The sequence below is a fragment of the Mustelus asterias genome, chromosome 9 (assembly GCF_964213995.1).
Source record: "Mustelus asterias chromosome 9, sMusAst1.hap1.1, whole genome shotgun sequence".
NCBI classification, from domain to species: domain Eukaryota; kingdom Metazoa; phylum Chordata; class Chondrichthyes; order Carcharhiniformes; family Triakidae; genus Mustelus; species Mustelus asterias.
Window position 1 is genome coordinate 97741412 of NC_135809.1, and position 20322 is coordinate 97761733.

The 20322-nt window shown below is 40.6% G+C and overlaps 1 protein-coding gene across 1 annotated transcript in view; it reads right to left on the reverse strand.

The window, feature by feature from the left end:
* Window positions 1–19775, reverse strand: part of otog (otogelin) — a 217048-nt gene extending 197273 nt beyond the window's left edge. The window contains exons 1-8 of the mRNA XM_078221380.1: window positions 19772–19775; window positions 18986–19084; window positions 16689–16843; window positions 14176–14297; window positions 9014–9219; window positions 6322–6452; window positions 3300–3406; window positions 2910–3019 (exon numbers count right to left, since the gene is read on the reverse strand). Of these exons, the coding sequence (XP_078077506.1) occupies window positions 2910–3019; window positions 3300–3406; window positions 6322–6452; window positions 9014–9219; window positions 14176–14297; window positions 16689–16843; window positions 18986–19084; window positions 19772–19775 (934 nt within the window). The remainder of the gene's footprint in view (window positions 1–2909; window positions 3020–3299; window positions 3407–6321; window positions 6453–9013; window positions 9220–14175; window positions 14298–16688; window positions 16844–18985; window positions 19085–19771) is intronic.
* Between the last annotated feature and the right edge of the window lie 547 nt (window positions 19776–20322).

The window sequence follows — 20322 nt, forward strand, 5'->3', positions numbered from 1 at the left end:
AGGACCAAACAATTTGGATAACAGCCAAAAGTTGATTGATTCTGGATGGGATTTCCAGTCCTATCAAAATTCCACCCACAGTCTCAGGTGCTAACTATAATTCATTAGTTACACAAGAATAATCAGAACCTTCTACTGATTGTGTTGCAAAAGTCTTTCCATCAATTGTTCCATATTAAACACAAATTTCATTGATTTAACTTGTTCCTCTTTAGAAATATGGGGCCCGATTCTCCCATTGCAACCCGTAACCTTTCTGGCGGGTTGGGTTGGGAGATGTGCACGTCAGCCATTTCGCAGGTCCTCGCGAGTATTTACGACCCGCACACATCTCCTTACCAGAAGGAAATTGCACCACCGGGAATGCGAGAAGTCCGGCAGGAAGTGAGGTAAGTAATTTGAATATGTTTAAATGTAATTTAAATGTCATTTCAATGTGATTATCCGTTCCGCGCTGGCCCCGGTAGCATCTCCCACCCCGTCAGGAGTACTTCATTTTAGAGTAGCTCCCCACGTTCAGGGAACTAGCGGGAGACCACGCCGGAGTGAAGGGGGGCAATAAAGGCCCCGCAGGGGGTCGGGCAGTGGATGCATTGTGCCCCTGGGCATGGGCACCCTGGCAGTGCCAGCCTGTGCCCCCTGTTACTGCCAAAGGGGCAAAGTGCCCATGCCCAGGGGCACCTTGGCACTGCTTACCGGGCATAGGGCAGTGCCAAGGGGGCGGGGCCTATTGTGGGTGGGGCCTAGGGAAGATTGATGGGGATGGTGGGTTCTGCTGCCACTCTGCATGGGGATCAGTCTGGGCTGGAGGGAGGCCAGCGATCAGGGCGGGATGATGGGGGGGCGGGGGTCTGCCGGGGTGAGGGGGGATTGCCACTGCTGGCGGGGGGGGGGGGGGGGGAATGGGCTGGACTTCGGGGCACTCTGGGGTAGGGGGATCAGGGCTGGTCCGGGAATTGTTGTGGGGGCCACAGTCGGGCCGTGGAGGGGTGCGGGGGTGCTGAAGGGGCAGTACTGCGGTGGTCCTGGGCTGGCCAGCGAAGCTGACCAGCAAATGGAGAGTCTGACAGATCGGGGTCACTGCACATGCGCAGAGTTCCAGAACTGTCAGTCTCTGGCGCGTGTAGGCCCTGCCCCTGGGTTTTTAATGAGATTCACGATTGTGACCTCTGCATTGCACAGAGTGGGGAGATTCGAGTGAGAAGCTCCACTGAAAAAACAGTCATGATCGAGAACAGTTTTCCCACCAATTCAGCACTTTTGGGAGAATCGCCCCCATGAAGTGTTATCATTTAGAAATAAGCTACGTGCCTAATATAGATGTATATATAATCAGCCTGATAGCTCGAGGAATAGGTTAGTTCTGTAAGTTTTTTTTTACTGGAAATTACTTAAGGTTTCATTTTCATAGAAATAAGTGAGGTAATTTATCTTAGTTAATGATGGCTAGTTTGAAAAGGTGTCCGTAGATAGACAAGGCCTCTTGCAGTAGTGGGAGAGCAACTTGCAGATAATTAGAACAAACAACCAGTGTGGAAAGGTGTGCTCAGTTTTTTAATTAAATCTTGCTTAAAAAGGTTTAAGACAACTTGGGCACTAAAGAAGCCGAAGAAGAAGAAAGAAAGAGCTGTTTACGAATGCCAGCTGTCCCACACAAACGAGACTGGTACTTGCTTCGTGTCATGGTAATTTATCCAAACAAATGCCAAAATGTCAGGTTCTGACTGAAAACCATTGGATGAGATTTTACAGCCTCGCTCGTCCTTAACTGGAAAATCCCACTGAGGTCAAGTGGGTCTTTCCATGGTCTGCCCCTCACCCGCTCTGACTCCCATGGCGGGCGCGACGCTAAATTTCTAGCTGTTTTCTTTCTCCCCCAGAGAAACAGGCAGGATATCTCTCCAGATCTTCTGACACTTGGTCAAATAAAAAAGCAGGGGAAGGAATGTTTTGCACCATCATTTCTGAAAAGAGCACCCCTATCTCAAATAGAAGTTAAAGGCCCCCTCCCCCATCATCACCAGCATCGGGGCACCAGAGCCTCCTCTTCCGTCCCCGCCTTCCACCCACCTCCACAGTGCAGGCATACCTCCTACCCCCAGCAATGCAGGCTTTCACCCCCTCCCTGTAATGCAGGCATACACTACATCCCCCTCTCTCCTCATCCCGCAATGCAGGCATTCCCCTCATTCCCTCCCCTGCCCTACCCCTGCAATGCAGAAATGTCCTCCCCCCACCATTCCCCTTCTCTCATTCTGAGATCTCACCAGCACAAATCCGGTTATGGCCTCTCGCAAGAGTTAGCAGCCATAACGGAATTTGCACACGTATCGAATGGGCCTGGAAAATCCTAGCCATAGTCTATTGGATAACCAATGTGTCCTATTTCATCTTAAACTTAACATTTCACCAAATTCGTTGCACTCAATTTTGATTGATTGATTAGACATTGCTAACACTCAACTGTCTTCAAATTTTTTGAAAATATTACATTGCTCTGCGCTAAAGGCATTTTACTTTCTAGGTGCATTGTTTTTTAGGATGGGTACCTATCTCAGACCAACAACTGCATAGGCTAAAGTGGAGTCATAGATCCAATGAATGCTGCCAGTTCCAAAGTCATCCACCTCCAGTGATGTTGGCGATTTTCTCAGTTTTTGCCTATCTTGATATTATGACAAACATTACTTTTAATTTCCTAACTTGTGACTCAAAAATCTTTGGGTGGGATTTTCCAGCTGCACTCTGCCCAAAACTGGAAAATTGCGTCTGAGGTCAACGGACCTTTGCATGGTCTGCCCTCTGCCCGCTATGATTTCCATGGCAGGCGGGATGGGAAAATTCCCCCCTTTGTGTCATAGCCAACAATCTATAGAACTGGTTGCTAAGTCTGTTGCATTGCATCATACCACACATGTTGAATAGCTGTCTCCATTCATGCAGTGGTCGATTCGCTTGCGCACAAGCCCTTGCATACTCAGTCAGCACTCCACATAATGTTGTATTATCAAGTCCATACCTGATAGAATGAGAGAAAGTAACAATATGGATCGGCAATTGCACAGCCAGATTAATCATGCTTTCTTCATTTAATCAAAAGTCTTGTATTTGACTCCTGAACACTTGCAATCCAGTCAATGAATCTAGCTTTTCAGAATGCTAAAAATTATACTTTTTAAAACTTGCATAATCTTTCATTGTCACAAAAAATATTTATGGGATTATATATTGTATGAAACTATTGATAAATATAATAAATATACATTTATAAAGACTTGTAATTCTTTAAACATACTCACATGCAGAGATCATTCACACAGCTGGCCATATATGGATAAGGTTGAACATAATAATGGCAGTGGATAAAAGGATATTCGAGAAGCACTGTGCACGTGTCTCTTATTTTCTGGAGATCATCATAAAAATATTAGGAACTCTCAAAGTCAAGGTGTAAATTAAATATACACCATATTTTGCAAACCAGAAATGGAAACTGGCATTATGTTTTCAATAATATATTAAAATTTAAATGGAATCTGTAACCAGTCAGATTAATTACATAGAAGTTAGAAACATAATGCAAGAGTTGTAATTACATCATCGATAAACTGTTGTCTTTTAACTCAGCCTAATTGAAACATTAAACTGATGATGACTCTGTGAAGCCCTTTTAGCGATCTTAAATGAATTTGTGTAAACTAGGAAAACAAGTTGCTAGAGTAAGTAGTCCATTAGTTTTCTACATTACAACAGTGACTAATCTTCAATCGTACTCCATTGGCTGTAAAGCACTTTAGGACATTCTGAGGTTGTGATGTACATATACAGATGTACATATTTCTTTTTATTTTACATCTGTTCTTTACTTTAAAGCTAAGGGTTCATTTCACAATTGTATGGAATCTTCAAGAGCCAGTAATTAAGATATTAATCATTCTCTACATTAAGCAGATAAAGTGTGAATAGTAGATTCTTGACCAACTGGTCGTTCTTTTTCTTCAGCATGTGACAGAGGTGGAATTTTCTGGCTGTTCCCACCAGTGGGATCTTCCAGTCCCACTGACAGTGATCTCCCGCAACCAGGTTGCGAACAACAGAAAGCCCCATTGACAGCAGTGGGACTGGAAGATCCTGTCACCAGCCAATGGTGGGCTGCATCTGCCACTGCAAAACATGCCATGGAGGGAGCAGAAAATGCCACCCATGGTTTGACCACATGGAAAATAGTCTAAATAGGGGTAATTGCACAATCCTGTGATCCGAGCATAGAACCCCATTTTAAAGAAAATAGGTTGGTGAAAGAAGCTACATGTGTAGTTATCCCCAGAGTGGGAGAAACTACAGAGGTACCGCTCACGTCTGAGGGCCAATGGCTGCAATTTACAAATATAATGCAATTTTGCTCCAAAAGATCAATAGTTTGAATTCAATGTCTACTGATGGTCTGATAGATTCAATAAGTAATTACCTGATGCAGAATTAACTTAACTCTTGAAAGTTACATACTCGAAGTGGAAGAATTTGCAGGTTTATGGGAAAAAACTGCACTGTAGAAATACACTGGACAGCTCTGCCAATTGGACAGCTCTATTGAATGGCAGCACCACTGGTGAGGCAATGTTTTCTGCTGGCATGACACCCACCTGGGCCCTTGAATTGTCGTGAGATCCCAGGCCACAGGCGAATGATGGCAGGAAGAGGTGAGGGGTGTTTGGTATCAAGGCCTTCCAAACTAAATCAGGATGGAAGCAGGAAGCTGGTGGGTCCCCAACCACCAGCCTGATGAAATTTCCCCTGCCACCAAACTCGCCACAGAGCTAAAATGAAGTTAGTCTTTCATCTTCTCCTTCTGTTCCATGCCCAGTTACATGTGATAACCCATTTCTTCCATTGCTTCTACTTCGAACAAATCATACGGTAGGTTGTTTCCATAACAAAGATCATTTTCTATGTGGTCAAACCATTGATCTTACCAGGGTGTTGGGGTGGAGGTGGAGGTAGACAAGGTGCAAAGGTGGACCAAGTTGAAAAGTTGCCACTCTGTTCTCATCAGAAGCATGTACGCTATTTGACTCAAAGGTTGAAACTCATTCCACCATTCAGCAGGGTTTATTAGAGAGGAGCTTGTGCCATAAGCCATTTCAGCTACCACTGAGCTAAGGCTCACTCCCAAAGCAAGTTTTAATTTAACATAAATCTGTCTATCTGAAATCATGTATGAAAAACACAAATGTTACCCATTTGAAGTAATAAAACTTTGCTTCCATCACAAGGCCCACCAGTATACTTAGAAACTTGATTGGACAACAATCAGAGCAATGATACAGTAATAGAGAATAGAGATGCCAGACCAAGACTCTGCTAATTAGATATGAAAAAAGGTGTATTTTGTTTATCTGTTCTGACAAAAGCCTGCAATCTGGGGTTCGCTTTTCTTCTGTGACTCCAGCAGTATTAGCTAAGGAAATTTCAAGCAATTCACAGTTGCCCCACTAACAAAATTAAAATATATTCAAATGTTCAATTTATTGAATATATCATAAAGAAAAATATCAAATTATTGACATTCTTTTCTGTTATGCTATTCATGCATTAGAGTGTGATAAACCTTTTTATATATAAAATTTAATCTGATCAAATCTGTCCTGTTTATGAATGTAGATTTATCTCATTGATTTATTATTTATGTATTATTTACCACATATTTATTAGGGAAAAATGTCTGTATTCTTGTTCCTTAACTCAAAGTCCTGCTCTATAGCAAACCTCTCCACTGTTGGCTGTCTGTGTTGGCTCCACTGTTTTTAACCAGCCTCTTATCCAGATTTTGGGCTATGTATACCTGCCACTGTCTTCTCTTCTAATACCATTGTCAACCATTATCTTCCCATTGGTGATCTTTGCCCCTCTGCCCTTGTTGTCTTTCTTTCTGCTCCTACTTCAGCTTCTCTGCTCTGTATGTGTTTCGTACAAAACATTTCCTCCAGCTTCCCCCATAATGGATCCCATCAAACTGTTACCATGGCTTTATGTTCAGCACACAAACGGCATTACAGGAAATGTACTGCTTATGAAAATTTGTTATCGGATTAAGCAGTTACAGATTCTGGAAGATAAAATTGTTGCTATATTACTAAAATCAATTATATCTGAAAGAACACATATTGCAGCAATGCGTCATATTATAATTATACTGATCCCTGCAAAGAATTAAACATTGAAGTTTAATTGAACATTGAAACATCTCTGGTATTCATAAACAACATCAAAACAGTTCTTGAAAATAAAACTTGGTTAAAATAAAATTGGTTTATAACTAACTTCAGTTACTCTTTTGCTTTGTCCAGAACATGGCGCTGGGTAGTTGACTGGAATAACATGACAAGGTTTCTTATCTGGCATGTCTTCTCTCCAGCTGTTACCAAAAATAGCTATTTCTTCCGTTAGCAAACCTTAAAAATAATTAAAAATCATTTAATTTCATTCGATAAAAGTAAATAGTCCTTGAAGCCCTGCATTTCCTCTTGAATAAAAATCAAATGGAAAAGTAGCAGATCGTAACTAATGGGCACTCATTGAAAAATGAATTAATTCCATTTGGCTTTCTGCATTCAGCAAATTGTGCATAAAAACAACAAAATTCTAGCTTCAGGAATACCAGTCACTGAGAGCTTGCCATTGTGGAAGTGGAAAGCGCCACTGCAGGGCACCGGGCTAGTTATAAAAAGTGTACTCTTGCACCAGTGAAAAGCATGACATGAAGAAACATTAGACACATAGGGTGGGGTTTTACGGCCTCATTCGTCCCAAAGTCATAATATCCCACCCAAGGTCAACAGATCTTTCCATTGTCCACCCTTCGCCCGCTCTGGTTCCTGTGGCGGGCTGGGCAGTAAAATTCCGGTCATACACACATTGGGCTGGAAATTAAAGTTACAGTTGTATTGAAAATTTTGTAGATGCATACATCGTTCTAATTAAGGTTGACTTTGATGATGAGGATGAGTGGGAGCATGAAAGTTGAGTGGCATAATTGTCTGTAGGTGATGGCATCTTTGTAATGAGAAAGGAAAAGATGTAGTCAAGATTGGGTCATGAGATGTTAAGCACTAGATGTGGCGGCCAAGGGAACCCCATGCAGATTGTCACAAATTTGTCTACAGCTGGTAGTGGACTACCCTCTGCATCGCTTTAGGCTGCTCATTTTTCATTGGCTGATTTTGCTACTCAAGAACACAACAATTAGAAGCAGGAGAAGGCCATGCAGCCCCCGAGACTGCCCTGCCAGTCGCCAAGATCCTGGCTGATCTGATTGTAGCCTCAACTCCCTTTTTCTGTCTGCCACCCCCACACCCCCCCAACCCCCCAATAACCCTTGATTTCCTTGTCGATCAAAAATCTATCTAATTCAGCCTAGAGAAAAGGCAAGATCAGATTGGTTCTGGTGGCCCCTGTTCCAAAAGCAAACAAAATAGAAATAAAGGTCCTATTTTGTTATGCCAAGTTGGAGTATTCAGACGACCAGCCTGCTTTGAGCATTCTAATTTTTTTAAAGTAAATGCTTTCAACCACTAGGACTCTCAGCTAAGAGCTACATGGAACATCAAAAAGCAGGGATTCACTTCACGGTGGACTGCCAACTTGACCTTGGTTGCCTTCTTGGTTGCTTGGCTTAGGAACTTTGCATTCGCTTAATAAATAGATTGTTACAAATATGAAGTTTTATGTTTTGGGACTGTCTCTTTAATTTGAGGTAAAATAAAGTGGCGGGTCATGCCACCTATTCTGAACGCCATTTGACAAAATGGAGGCCCAGGCTGCTTACTGGAAAGAAGGTGTAAGATGTTCACACTTGGAGACAGTAGCAGTAGCATCTATATAAACATAGTGGTTCAGACTGCTCGTCTCCAAAGTCTCAGGAAGGTGTTGAGAATATCAGGTTGTAAACAGTTATGCTTTAAACTGTTTGTTTACTTCCAAGAAAGAATAGAATGGATGTCTCAAAATAATTGCATTTCTACCCAGATACAAGTCTCAGGTAATTCATAGAATTATAGATTCCTTACAGTACAGAAGGAGGCCATTCGGCTCATCGAATCTGCACCGAGCACAATTCCACCCAGGCCCTATTCCCGTAACCCCACATATTTTCCCTGCTAATCCCCTGACACAATTTAGCATGACCTATCAACAAAACCAGCATATCTTTGAACTGTGGGAGGAAATCAGAGCACCTGGAGGAAACCCACGCAGACACGGAGAGAATGTGCATACTCCACAAAGACAGTGGCCCGAGGCCAGAATTGAACCCGGCTCCCTGGCACTGTGAGACAGCAGTGCTAACCACCGTGCCACCCAAATATTTTGCCATGCAGATGGGTTTTGAGAGGGGGAAGCTTCCTTGCGCCAGTGTGAGATCAAGTTACAGGCTTTCCTAAAAGATATTCCTGAAGCACACAGACAAATTCGTATGTCAGGATCGAGGAGAGAGAGAGCAGGTAAAGTCCGATTGCAGTACTTGTGCTTGAGTGACCAGCTGATGGCCATGCACCAGGAAATGATGAGTGCTCTTAGAAGCTTGCCAACAAGTTAACATTTGCTGAGAGAATGGAGAAGTCAACCTTCATTTTCTTTGCTCTGTGAGGAAGGGTAGTGGAGAAAAATTTGAAGAGACAATTGCACGATCAGGTACTCCCACTGGAAAGCCGCAATAAAAAGAAGAATAAGTCAGACACAGGACTGTGATAAATTGGCTCACTGCTCCACATTTTTTAAAATAAGGATCTTTTGGTACATCCAGTAGAAATGAATTTAGCAATGAAGTTAGAAAGTAACAGAGGAGATTCGCATTACATTGTAAAACAAAATCATGCTTTGCAGATTGTGGGATAGAAGGAATCATTTCCTATGTTGAGACACCTAACATTTGTCCAAGATAATACTGCACACCACGAAATCAAATTACCATATAAGTGCTTCCTTGATTTAACTTCCTTGATTTTCTTTTACTTACCATAGCTGGTGTACAAGTCATCATGCATATTTCCATTGAAGTTGCCGCATAGTCCACATATTTTTCCAACATAATCCACATTCATTTTTATGTAGATTCCTGAGCTACCATCCCATGCCAGGGATAATCCATGGTGATGTCTAAACAGTATGTACCCAGCTATTTGTTCGAACTTTAGGTTTCCAATAATATATGGCAGATGAACACTGAAGAACAGAAGCAGGAGTGTTCAAATTTACATTTTTTATAAAATAGGCAGCCCAGTGTTTTATAGTTAAAAAGGAACTAATGTTGTGTTGTTGTGATTGCATTATACTAACTTAACAAGGCATATAAAACTTTGTTTACAACTCCTAATAAATCATAGTGCTTATATGCATACTGTATAATTTTAACAATAGCCATGAATGAAAGTATGATATAGTTAGGACACAAATTCACATACAAAATTTCCAATTTGATGAGACTTAGGTTTCATTATGGCCATCCAATTGAGGCGATAGAGGGTTGGTAGGAGGAGAGGTACTCAATACAATTAATGTTACCAGGGAGGCAGTGCTTGGTAGATTAACGGAACTGAAGGTGGACAAGTCCCTGGGCCCGGATGGAATGCATCCCAGGATACTGAAAGAAATGTCAGAGGTAATAGCGGATGCGTTAGTGGTTATTTATCAAAATTCGTTGGATTCTGGGGTAGTGCCGGCGGATTGGAAAACGGCTAATGTTACACCGCTGTTTAAAAAAGGAAATAGACAAAAGGCGGGTAACTACAGGCCAGTTAGCTTAACATCTGTAGTTGGGAAAATGCTGGAATCCATCATTAAAGAAGAAATAGCAGGCCATCTAGATAAGAATGGTTCGATTAAGCAGACGTAGCATGGATTCATGACAGGAAAGTCGTGCTTGACGAACTTGTTGGATTTTTATGAAGATGTGACTACTGCGTTGACGGAGGGGAACCGGTGGATGTGGTGTTTTTGGATTTCCAAAAGGCATTTGATAAGGTGCCTCACAAAAGGTTGCTGAAGAAGATTGGGTCACACGGAGTTGGGGGTAGGGTGTTAGTGTGGATTGGGGATTGGCCATCCGACAGGAAGCAGAGAGTCGGAATAAAAGGGTGCTTTTCTGGTTGGCAGATGGAAACTAGTGGCGTGCCGCAAGGATCAGTACTGGGGCCTCAACTATTTACCATTTATATAGACGATCTGGAGGAGGGGACTGAGTGTAGGGTAACAAAGTTTGCAGACGACACAAAGATAAGTGGAAAAGTGAATCGTGTGGAGGGCGTAGAAGGTCTGCAGAGAGATTTGGACAGGCTGAGTGAGTGGGCGAGGATGTGGCAGATGGAGTATAACGTTGACAAATGCGAGGTTATTCACTTTGGAGGAAATAATAGCAAATTGGATTATTATCTAAATGGAAAAAAATTACAACATGCTACTGTGCAAAGGGACCTGGGGGTCCTTGTGCATGAGACGCAAAAATCCAGTCTGCAGGTGCAACAGGTGATCAAGAAGGCAAATGGGATGTTGGCCTATATCGCAAGGGGGATAGATTATAAAAGCAGAGACGTCTTGCTGCATCTGTACAGGGCATTGGTGAGGTCGCAGCTGGAATACTGTGTGCAGTATTGGTCCCCTTATTTGCGGAAGGATATATTGGCCTTGGAGGGAGTGCAGAGAAGGTTCACCAGGTTGATACTAGAGATGAGGGGTGTCAATTATGAGGAGAGACTGAGCAGATTGGGTTTGTACTCGTTGGAATTTAGAAGGCTGAGGGAGGATCTTATAGAGACCTATAAGATAATGAAGGGGCTGGATAGGGTAGAGGTGGAGAGATTCTTTCCACTTAGAAAGGAAGCTAGAACTAGACGGCACAGCCTCAAAATAAAGGGGGGTCAGTTTAGGACCGAGTTGAGGAGGAACTTCTTCTCTCAGAGGGTGGTGAATCTCTGGAATTCTCTGCCCACTGAAGTAGTGGAGGCTACCTCGTTGAATATGTTTAAATCACGGATAGATGGATTGCTGATCGGTAAGGGAATTAGGGGTTATAGGGATCAGGCGGGTAAGTGGAACTGATCCACTTCAGATCAGCCATGATCTTATTGAATGGCGGGGCAGGCTCGAGGGGCTAGATGGCCTACTCCTGCTCCTATTTCTTATGTTCTTATGATATATTAAGGAAAAGTAGTTTCCACAGGAATGGTAAGAAAACTGCAGGCCATCTTAACCCTGGGATTATTTTCCACGCTTGTTTCAGCGTAGCATTTGCTGACAGTTTGAATCTTTGGACTTGGTTTAGGGTTGATACTTAAGCACTAGGGAGGATAAAAACATTTTATTGGGATGATAACAGCACCTTTTCAAATACATTCAAGAAGCATCACCTACAATTAAATCAAAACAATGAAAGAGATTAAATAAATTTGGAAACAGCAGCTAGTTAATTCAAATTTGGGATAGAGAATAGAAAACAGGCTGAGTCATAATGATGTGCTGAATGCATCAATAAATTCCCAGGTCACGCCTCAATAAATTCAATAAGTAAGATTGAGTAACTAATTCATGAGATGTTTAACTGTGAAACAGAACATTTCTCTCAACATTTTGAAGATATTATCAGCGCCATTACATTTCTTAATTTTAATCTGCTCTATGCAAATTGATCTTATAGTAAAATCAAAAATCTTTTCTGTATTTCCTGAGATTTCCTGCTCTGTTTCATATGCAAGAGGCATGATTAATAAGTCAAAGTTCTTTTTCACACAACTTGCTACTAGTACTTCCTCTGATATTTCTGTATTTAATGATTCTGTTTCCAGATAACTTGTCCCTCAGCAGCCTTGTTGCCTAATTTGCACTAACTACAACACTGAGCATTAGAATTCCAGTAAGAAGTGATGAATCTTTGGGCACAGAGGCCAGGATGTATCACCGGATAATGGGATCCATAGTGTTGGATTTGCTTCCTTTACTTTCTTTCTCTACCATTGCTCTGTCTCTTAATTAAGGATTGGGATTTGAAGCTTAATGATCAATTTGTTTTTATATATTGAGTGATTGGTACAAGTCCTTCCCAGTCATTAAGGTCAATGCAGCAGCGCTTGAAGGAGAGCTTCAGAGTGTCTTCGAAGCATTTTCCCCTGGAGCATTGGCCATTTGCAAGTTGAGAAAACAGGACATGGTGGGGCGATGTTTTCCACCAAGTGAATGCAGTGGCTAGTCCATCAAAGTTGATTTTGCATGAGTTTTGCCTGAATGTTTGTGACCTTGGCTTCAAGAAGGGCACTAGCATTTGTCTTCCCATTGAATCCAGAAAATGCGGTAGTGGTACTGCTGATGAATTTTTCTCCTGCTTATGTGGTTATGAAGATTAGCAAAGCATTGAAGTTTTATATGACCAGATTCTTTGAAGCTGTCATTGATTATATATGTCACAGCAATTCAAATTTCAGCAAACTGATGCAAAAAAGAAGCCTTGTTTAGCAAGGATTTTTTAAATTATAAAAATAGGAAAACAACATGATCTACAATATAATTTATACAACAATGATGTGATTTTACAATTTATAACAAGTATATACTTAGCCTGTTATAAATAATCCATCTTTATAATGATAAACACAAGTTTGTAACACAAATATTACTACCTTAAAGTAATGAATGCATGTGAAATGGCACAACGCCCTACTCTTCTCTACAGGCAAGTATGTCATCTTGAGATCCTTGCAGGAAACTGGGTAACAATACATTGATTAGCTTGCTGCCAATGGGCAAATCAACCCATGTCTTAATGAATGAGCTTGAAGAAGGAGCTGACTTCATGCCTGGAAGTCTGTGAAAATTAGTGATATGGTTGCCCAGATTGACAACTTTATTAATTGGTCGAATACTTTCTGTGCTTCTTGATGGGAAGAGGACTGACAGTGTCTATCCTTCACCTCCCCCAAACCTATCATCCAGAGCTACATTTCCTGAACCTCCCCTTTGACAGGTGCCCAAGATATCCTCATTGAAAAAATACAAATGATGTGACCCCCAAGCCAAACTCTCATTCTCTGGTGGGGTCCAAAGTGGAAGTCCCCAGTGCATACTCCGACAAAGCAACACTAAGTAATTTATTTCTTAGCACTGAGGAGAACATGTAAAGAAATAGTCCATAATCCACCTTGTGCAGGAGGATGATTGTACAACTTGCAAGTATTTTCAGAGGGAATTTTGATTTGGTGACACAAATATAACAGTTATCTGTGGCATGTAAAACATTTCAAATGCCTGTCACAAGATTTAGGCTAGAAGTTTGTGAATATGGTAGTGTGAAAGCTGTGAAAGATTATGCTTCTGCATCCCTGCTCATTTGCTGATGCTGATGTTCAGCATGCAGCATCCGTGGCACGCATACTATAGGTGGAGGCAAACTGAGGTGTCAACCTGTGAACACCCTTACCTTGGCATTCTTCATTAGGCCTGAGAATTGCTTTCTCAACTGTTCCCACATGCACATGAGAGATGGCAATCACACAACTAACCACTTCTTGCCATGCTTGCTGTATACCAAGGCTCCATCCAAAATATGTCTACCATTCTCAGCTTCACATCTTCTAGCGAAACATCCAAACTGTCATCATCAAGGGGACAACAGTGCCCACATGCCTTTGGCAATCTTCATAGATTCTCTTCAATGTAGCAAAATCAACCAGCCGTATTACAGCAGCAGACTTTTAAAAATTAATACCCTCATGGTTCTTTACCTCTTTTCATTCACTGCGCTTTTTGGACCTTCGGAAAACATGTAAAGAGCATGTTACTGAACTCAGTAAAGTCAGATATCTTTGCCACCTGCATAATGGATCACGGGAATGTAAAAATCCAGTGTCATTTTTGCCTGTATCACTGAATCTCTCCAAACACTTAAACAGTTTTATATGCCTAATGCATGTAGAAATATGATACAGAAAAACCTGCTTTTAAAAGCAACTTCAGGTTGTGTTGAGATAGTCTCCTTAATATGAGTTGTAGTCTGAATGATTCTGTGACTAGTGAGATTGATATTCAGCCACAATTGAAAGAAGTAGTTTCAAGTAAATCTTCAACACATGTCTTTTTGACACAAGCTTGGTTAGTCAGAAGGATTTGACATATATTGGAAAAATAAATAATTACCTTTGTCCGTGGTGGATGACTTCATAGTTTTGCAGAATAACTTCCCCTTCATATGTAAAGAATAAGCTGACCGATCGCTGACAAGAATATGGAGAAGATTGACATGCTGGGTCATTGTGTACCTGCAGAACAGGAAATATGATATCCACAGATCAAAGACAATAGATTTAGAAATAATCTTAATTTAACAGTACTGCAGCAAAATTACATGGATAGTGGTCACCATTCACTACTTCTGGAAACCTAACTGTCAATCCAACCATGAAAAAGGAAATTTCCTTTCTCCCTTACAGACTATGGATTAAATATCTCAAATAAATTAAGTTCCAGCAGTCCCAGTCTAGTAACTCCACAATAAAGATCAGTCCAGAACACAAAAATACCTTCTATTCAATCAGCTGGTCTTCCCTCTAAAGGGCATAATCACAAAAGAGTATTAACCGCATCTGCCACACTGATGGATAATTTTCTTTATGAACAAGGATGTATTTGTCTAGCCCTACAAAATCCACAATTATGTAACTCACAATTTGTAATAATTATGGATAAATATCTCAGCATTGCCTCTATCTCAGTGAAACTGATTGATATGATTTTATAAATTTCCCTAACTGCTAGAAATTCTGTTGGGTGTATCAAAATTAGATTGATTCCTGTAAGATCCAAATGTGCCTTGTGCTATTTGCAGAAGCAAATAGTGGGAAACCAATTCCAAATGCCCCAAAATTATGTGTCAAATCTAGGACAACAATAAACAATTGTTTGATATCCATATACTAAACTGACACCCAGAGAATGGGGACTTTGAACCGAAGTAGATAATATTTATGTCAGAAAATGTCCGTGTATTTAAACTTACTAAAACCAGTTCCTAGTTCATCCAATGAGTAGCTGTATCATAAAGATATAAAAATGAGGTTCAATCTCATTCTGTGCTCAACGAGCTGATTTTAGCTCAGGTGGCAAGTGAAAGGAGCAATATATTAATTGCCCTGGTACCTTAAAGATAAAGAATGCAAAATCAGCCAGGATTCCTGGTATTTACTCTGGAAACTGTGGGTGTGACAACATCAGATAAAGATAGGATCAGGCTGACTTACAACAACCTGAATCCAATGTAATAGCCTGCTCAGACTCACCATCAAAGCTTACAACTCACAGATAAATAATAGCACCTGAGCAGGGTACCCGAGGGTGACCAGCAACCATGCGTCTGTACTCCAGCAAGGAGTCAATATGTTTGGGAGGAGAGAAAAATTCTCAGTTTCACCTGGAAAAGTTATGTCTTCTGGTCCATTGGAGACACGAATATGAATTGAAGTGAAGAAAGTAAAGGATAGTTGAAGAAAATAATGTTATCTCATCAATGTAAATCCATTGATCTGAGAGCAGCCTTTTCCAATCTTCCAGACTAGGGAACTTCCAAGCTTTCAAGTTTTCAGGCTTCAGTGGACAACCAGAATGGGTGTCATGGCAAGATGTTTGAAAGAGACGGGGAATTCACAGCCTTGGGAGTGCAGTTTTGGTGTGGATGGTGATTCCCTTTTTTGGTATACATGTGTCTTGCATTTTATGTGGAATGAGGTATTATGTTATATAGAATCTTTTTATTTTAGTGTGTATGAAGTTCTTAATTTTGGAGTCTTGCATTTTGTGTATGTTGTGTCTTTTTGGGTGTGGAGGCCAGCATATTCAGAAGCACAATGTGACCACCCAATATAAAGAAAATGACCACATCCAGAGCTCCAATATATTAAACTACAATTCACAGGAACCACTGTGTAGCAGGGCAAGAGAGAAAGAGGTTATTGCATGAGAGAGGGTGAGAGGGGGAGAGATAAGCAATATGCCAGATAGACAGCCTCTAATACAGCAAGTCATTGACCAGAAACTCAACAGGACCAACTATTTTAACAATGTGGTTACAAAAACAGGGCCTAGGTTAGGGTACTCTGAGGATTGTCTCACCTCCTCACTGCTTTGAGACCTTCCTGTATCTAATAGGCTAAAGTCAGACATGTGATAACAAAATAAATATATAAAAAACTCAAGGGAATAGGTGCAGAGCAACAAGACTCACAATATTTTTCACCATGGAGGACATGACATTATGTACATCTTTCACCATTTGTGCACAGCGTCTTCAATACTTACTATCTACTGAGCAGACTGCACCAACACCAACTAAGCTTACTTTGATAGTACTTCCCAGCTGTGCAATCTCTACTATTAAGAAGTTCAAGTGCAGCCCCACAATGGGACTACAAATTCCCTCAAATTCACTGCATCTGACTCAGACATAATCTTTCATCATTGCCAGGTTAAAATCCTGTAAATCTTTATGGTTGTGGAGCACAATCAACATAGGACTGCAACTGTTCAAGGAGGAGTCCCACCACAGGAATTAGGGATGGGAAACAAAAATATGTTTATGTCAGTGTCACTGGAAAATGAATGAAATAAGTCTGTAATGATATTCATTCAAAGTATGTTACATTTAATCACTACCTTACCTGAATTGAGAAGCTCTGTTGGCTTTGCTCACATTCCCTCACTAGTGTGTATGTGCAATTTCCAGGGTAATAATAATAAAGCCCATCAAATGTTTCATAGTTGTATTGGCCCCAAGTTCGACAGATCAAATCACGACTGCTACCTCTATTGGGAACTGAAAAACAGATACAAGTTAATTATTTCTTTAATTTTTTATGAAGTATTTAAAATCATTTATGAACAACTTTCATACCAAACAGATTAAATTCTGTTGATGACCAAGCATACGAAATAAAATGCATTTGCCAATCCATTACGATCCGAGTTTTTATGTATTTGTTCCCAATTTGCATAGCATTCAAATGGACCAAACTCGTTTACAATCACTTACACTTCAGGCAAATGCATTATCACTGAAGACCCATCAGAAATGAACATTTTGTTGCCTCTGGAACATTTTATGTAAATCGAAATACTTGGGGAGCAATTTGCATCACATTATGGTTATGCTTTAAAACTCTAATTTAAGATGAAATAGAGTGTCTTGAACTGGGGGCCGATGATCAGACTAAAAGCTGATCAGAACAAGGCCCTTATGCTCTGTAACTGAAAACTAATGAAAATCCAGTGATAGTTTTCACACCTTAACACAAAACAGTCGCAGCTGGTTTTCAAGACACAGAGGACAGAATCTTGTCGAGGTCTCGCTTGTCTGCTGGAAAGCTGGTGAGAGACTCACGCTACACTTTTCAGGAAGGCCTGCTGATCCACAAGCCAATCAGGCATTGGCAAGGCCAGCAACAGGCCATCCTCAGGAATCAAGACCCTGGGCAGGGGTGGGCAGAGGAGGAGGTTTCACCTCCTGAGGATTGCCAGCCGATCAGAGGCTGGCAGTTCTTGTGCTCATCAGTGCCAATGTGGAGGCCATGATTGCTGCTGGAAGAAAAGGCAAACCCAGGCCACAGGTAAATAGGGATCTCTGCAAGCTGGGGATCATGTGGAGAGGGTTGTGTCATGAAACAAAAGTAGGTTTACGTGATCTATAGTTTCATTGTAAAATATTAGAAAGTTATAGATTTAACTGAGTTTAATTTTGTGTTTTGTGTAGGAAAGGGTACAACTCCAGTTAGATTCATGTTAAACAAAGTGTTTGTGTTGGGTTTTAGTTTAAAATGTGTTTCTATTGGGTTGAGAGAGGTTTTACAGCAGAAAAGGTAAACTTGAGTTTGAAGAAAGAATGAGATATTACATAGCAACCAGGGACACCCTTAGGATAGAAAGACTTTTTGAACGTGTTTCAAACTAAAATTACAGGTAGCTGATGACGGAAAACCAGAGAGGGAACAGTTCTCAGTTCTGCCAGAAGCTGGAAAGCTATGCAATGGAGTAATGGGCATGAAAGCAAACTCCAGAAAAGCTAAACAACTAGAAACTAGAAGTTTCCTGGAAGTTTGAAGTTAAAGGAACAAAGGGGAACTGCCATTGAAATAGCGTATTGGTCACTGAAACTAAAGACAGAGATGGAAGTGCAGACCCGGGGGAAGTTGGCTAAGGAAAAGCCAGACACATGAAGCAATCACATATTTGGTGTCCTTATTTCCAGCCTTTGAAATCAAAAACATTCTGTTGGGGGCTGAATAATTATGTTTTGTGTAGAACTTTGGATGCTGTGGCAATTCAAGACAAAGGAATGTTTAAAGGACAGTTGGAAAACCTGGAGGCAGATCTTTGCTAAAACAGCTGAGAGCCTTATTTGAAAGTATAGTTGGAAATGATGGAGGTGGATCCATAATGAAAACAGCTGAGGGAAAGCGTTGGCTGAAAGATTTTAAACATGTCTTTTTTGAGAGCATTTCAGTTGCCAGAAGACTAATTTCTTTAATAATAGTAGTTATGTGCTTAGTGTCCTCCCATTTGGATTTTATTTCTGTTTAAATTGATTTGTAATCCGAAATACTCTTGCCAATCATATATGTTATTCAGCCTTAAGACTTCCATGATTTTGATGTTTTTTCAGTGACTTTCAGATTAACACTTGCAGTGTAATAAATTGTACATACATTGAATGTAAAACAATAATTCTGTTTCATCTCACACCTGACATATAGTTGTTTAAGTCAAAAATATAATGTATATTAAGGTATCCTGATTTTATCTAGACAAATGAAACTTTCTGAAACAAGTTGCTTATAAATTGCGATTTTTTTTGTAATTAGTTTACTGTAAATAAGAACATCTATATATCTCAAATTTTAATTATGAGGCATTATAGATGTAAAAGGTACTACTGGGATTTCATCTTTTATCAAATATATACCTGTTTGGCACCGTGTTCCATTTGCCTCAAACTCAGTACAGTCACACTGGTTCACATTTACACATATTCCTGCATTGAGACATGGGAGCGAGCACTGAGCTGAAAGAAACAAATTGGCTAGATTTATTCAATCACACAAAAACGATAGTGACATACCTTATTAAAATGACACAAAGCAAGAATATATTGTAATACTGTATACTAAGGCCTAGAAGAGCAAGAGCTGCTTTAAATACTTGAATTCATTTCCTTTAGATTGTATAATTTAGAGTGTATAATTAAGGTTACAGATTTAATAAGTATTATTCAACACGTACTAAATGTTTAATTTAATGAGAGGTCTGACACAGACATGTTTATTGCTATATACATTACTTTGTGTGTGTTTATGACCTTGGTTATGTTTGACCCTGAGGAGCTTCCTATTTCATCTCTATAATATAGACAACATTCCACCTCTGTAACATCATTTGATTTTGCTGTCCATGCAACCCATGTTCTGCTGAAATCCTCATTCATTCTTTCTGTTGCTGTAATTGTGAGTCCCTCCTGACTTGACTATTTTAATCACAACAAATACAGAGAGTGCTGGAAAATCTCAGCAGGTCTGACAGCATCTGTGGGGAGAGAATAGAGCCAACGTTTCAAGTCCAGATGTCCCTTCATCAGAGCTGGCTGTTTTAATGCTCTGCTGGCCTCTCATCCTCTACCCATCATAAAAGTCTGTTTATTTATAACCTTCCTATCCCTAGTCTATCCTCCACCATGTTCCATTTATGCACTAACCCATTCTCACTGATCTAGTTTGACTCACTGTACCCCAACATTTCAAATGTAAGACGTTCATCCTCATGGGCTTAAATCCTTTCATAACTTTGCTCCTCCCTTTCTATGTAACATTCTCTATTGCTACCATGCCACCACAGCCCACCCACCCCGCAAAAAAACACTGCACTGTGTCTAGTCTCTTATGTGTTCATGTTCCTTCTTGAACCATTGGTGGTCATCTATTTGGTCCCCGTTGCCCACACTCTTGGCATTTCCGCCGAAATTGCTGCACATTTTCACTTCACTCTCTTCCTTTAAGATCCTCCCTTAAATCTGTTTATTTAACTAAGTGTTTAGCTGCTCCTCCTAATATCCCCTTTGAATTTTTAGATAGATGTAAGCTATCGCAGTGTGGATATACTGTTATTCTAATGGAGCCAAGCAAGATCTTCATCCAGGAGTCACTAATACATTAAATAAATGAAAGATAGACAGAATACACTATGGCTGAAATCTTCCATCCTTGTTCGCAGCTGGGAGTATCCAGGGCTGATGAAAGTGAATGAAGC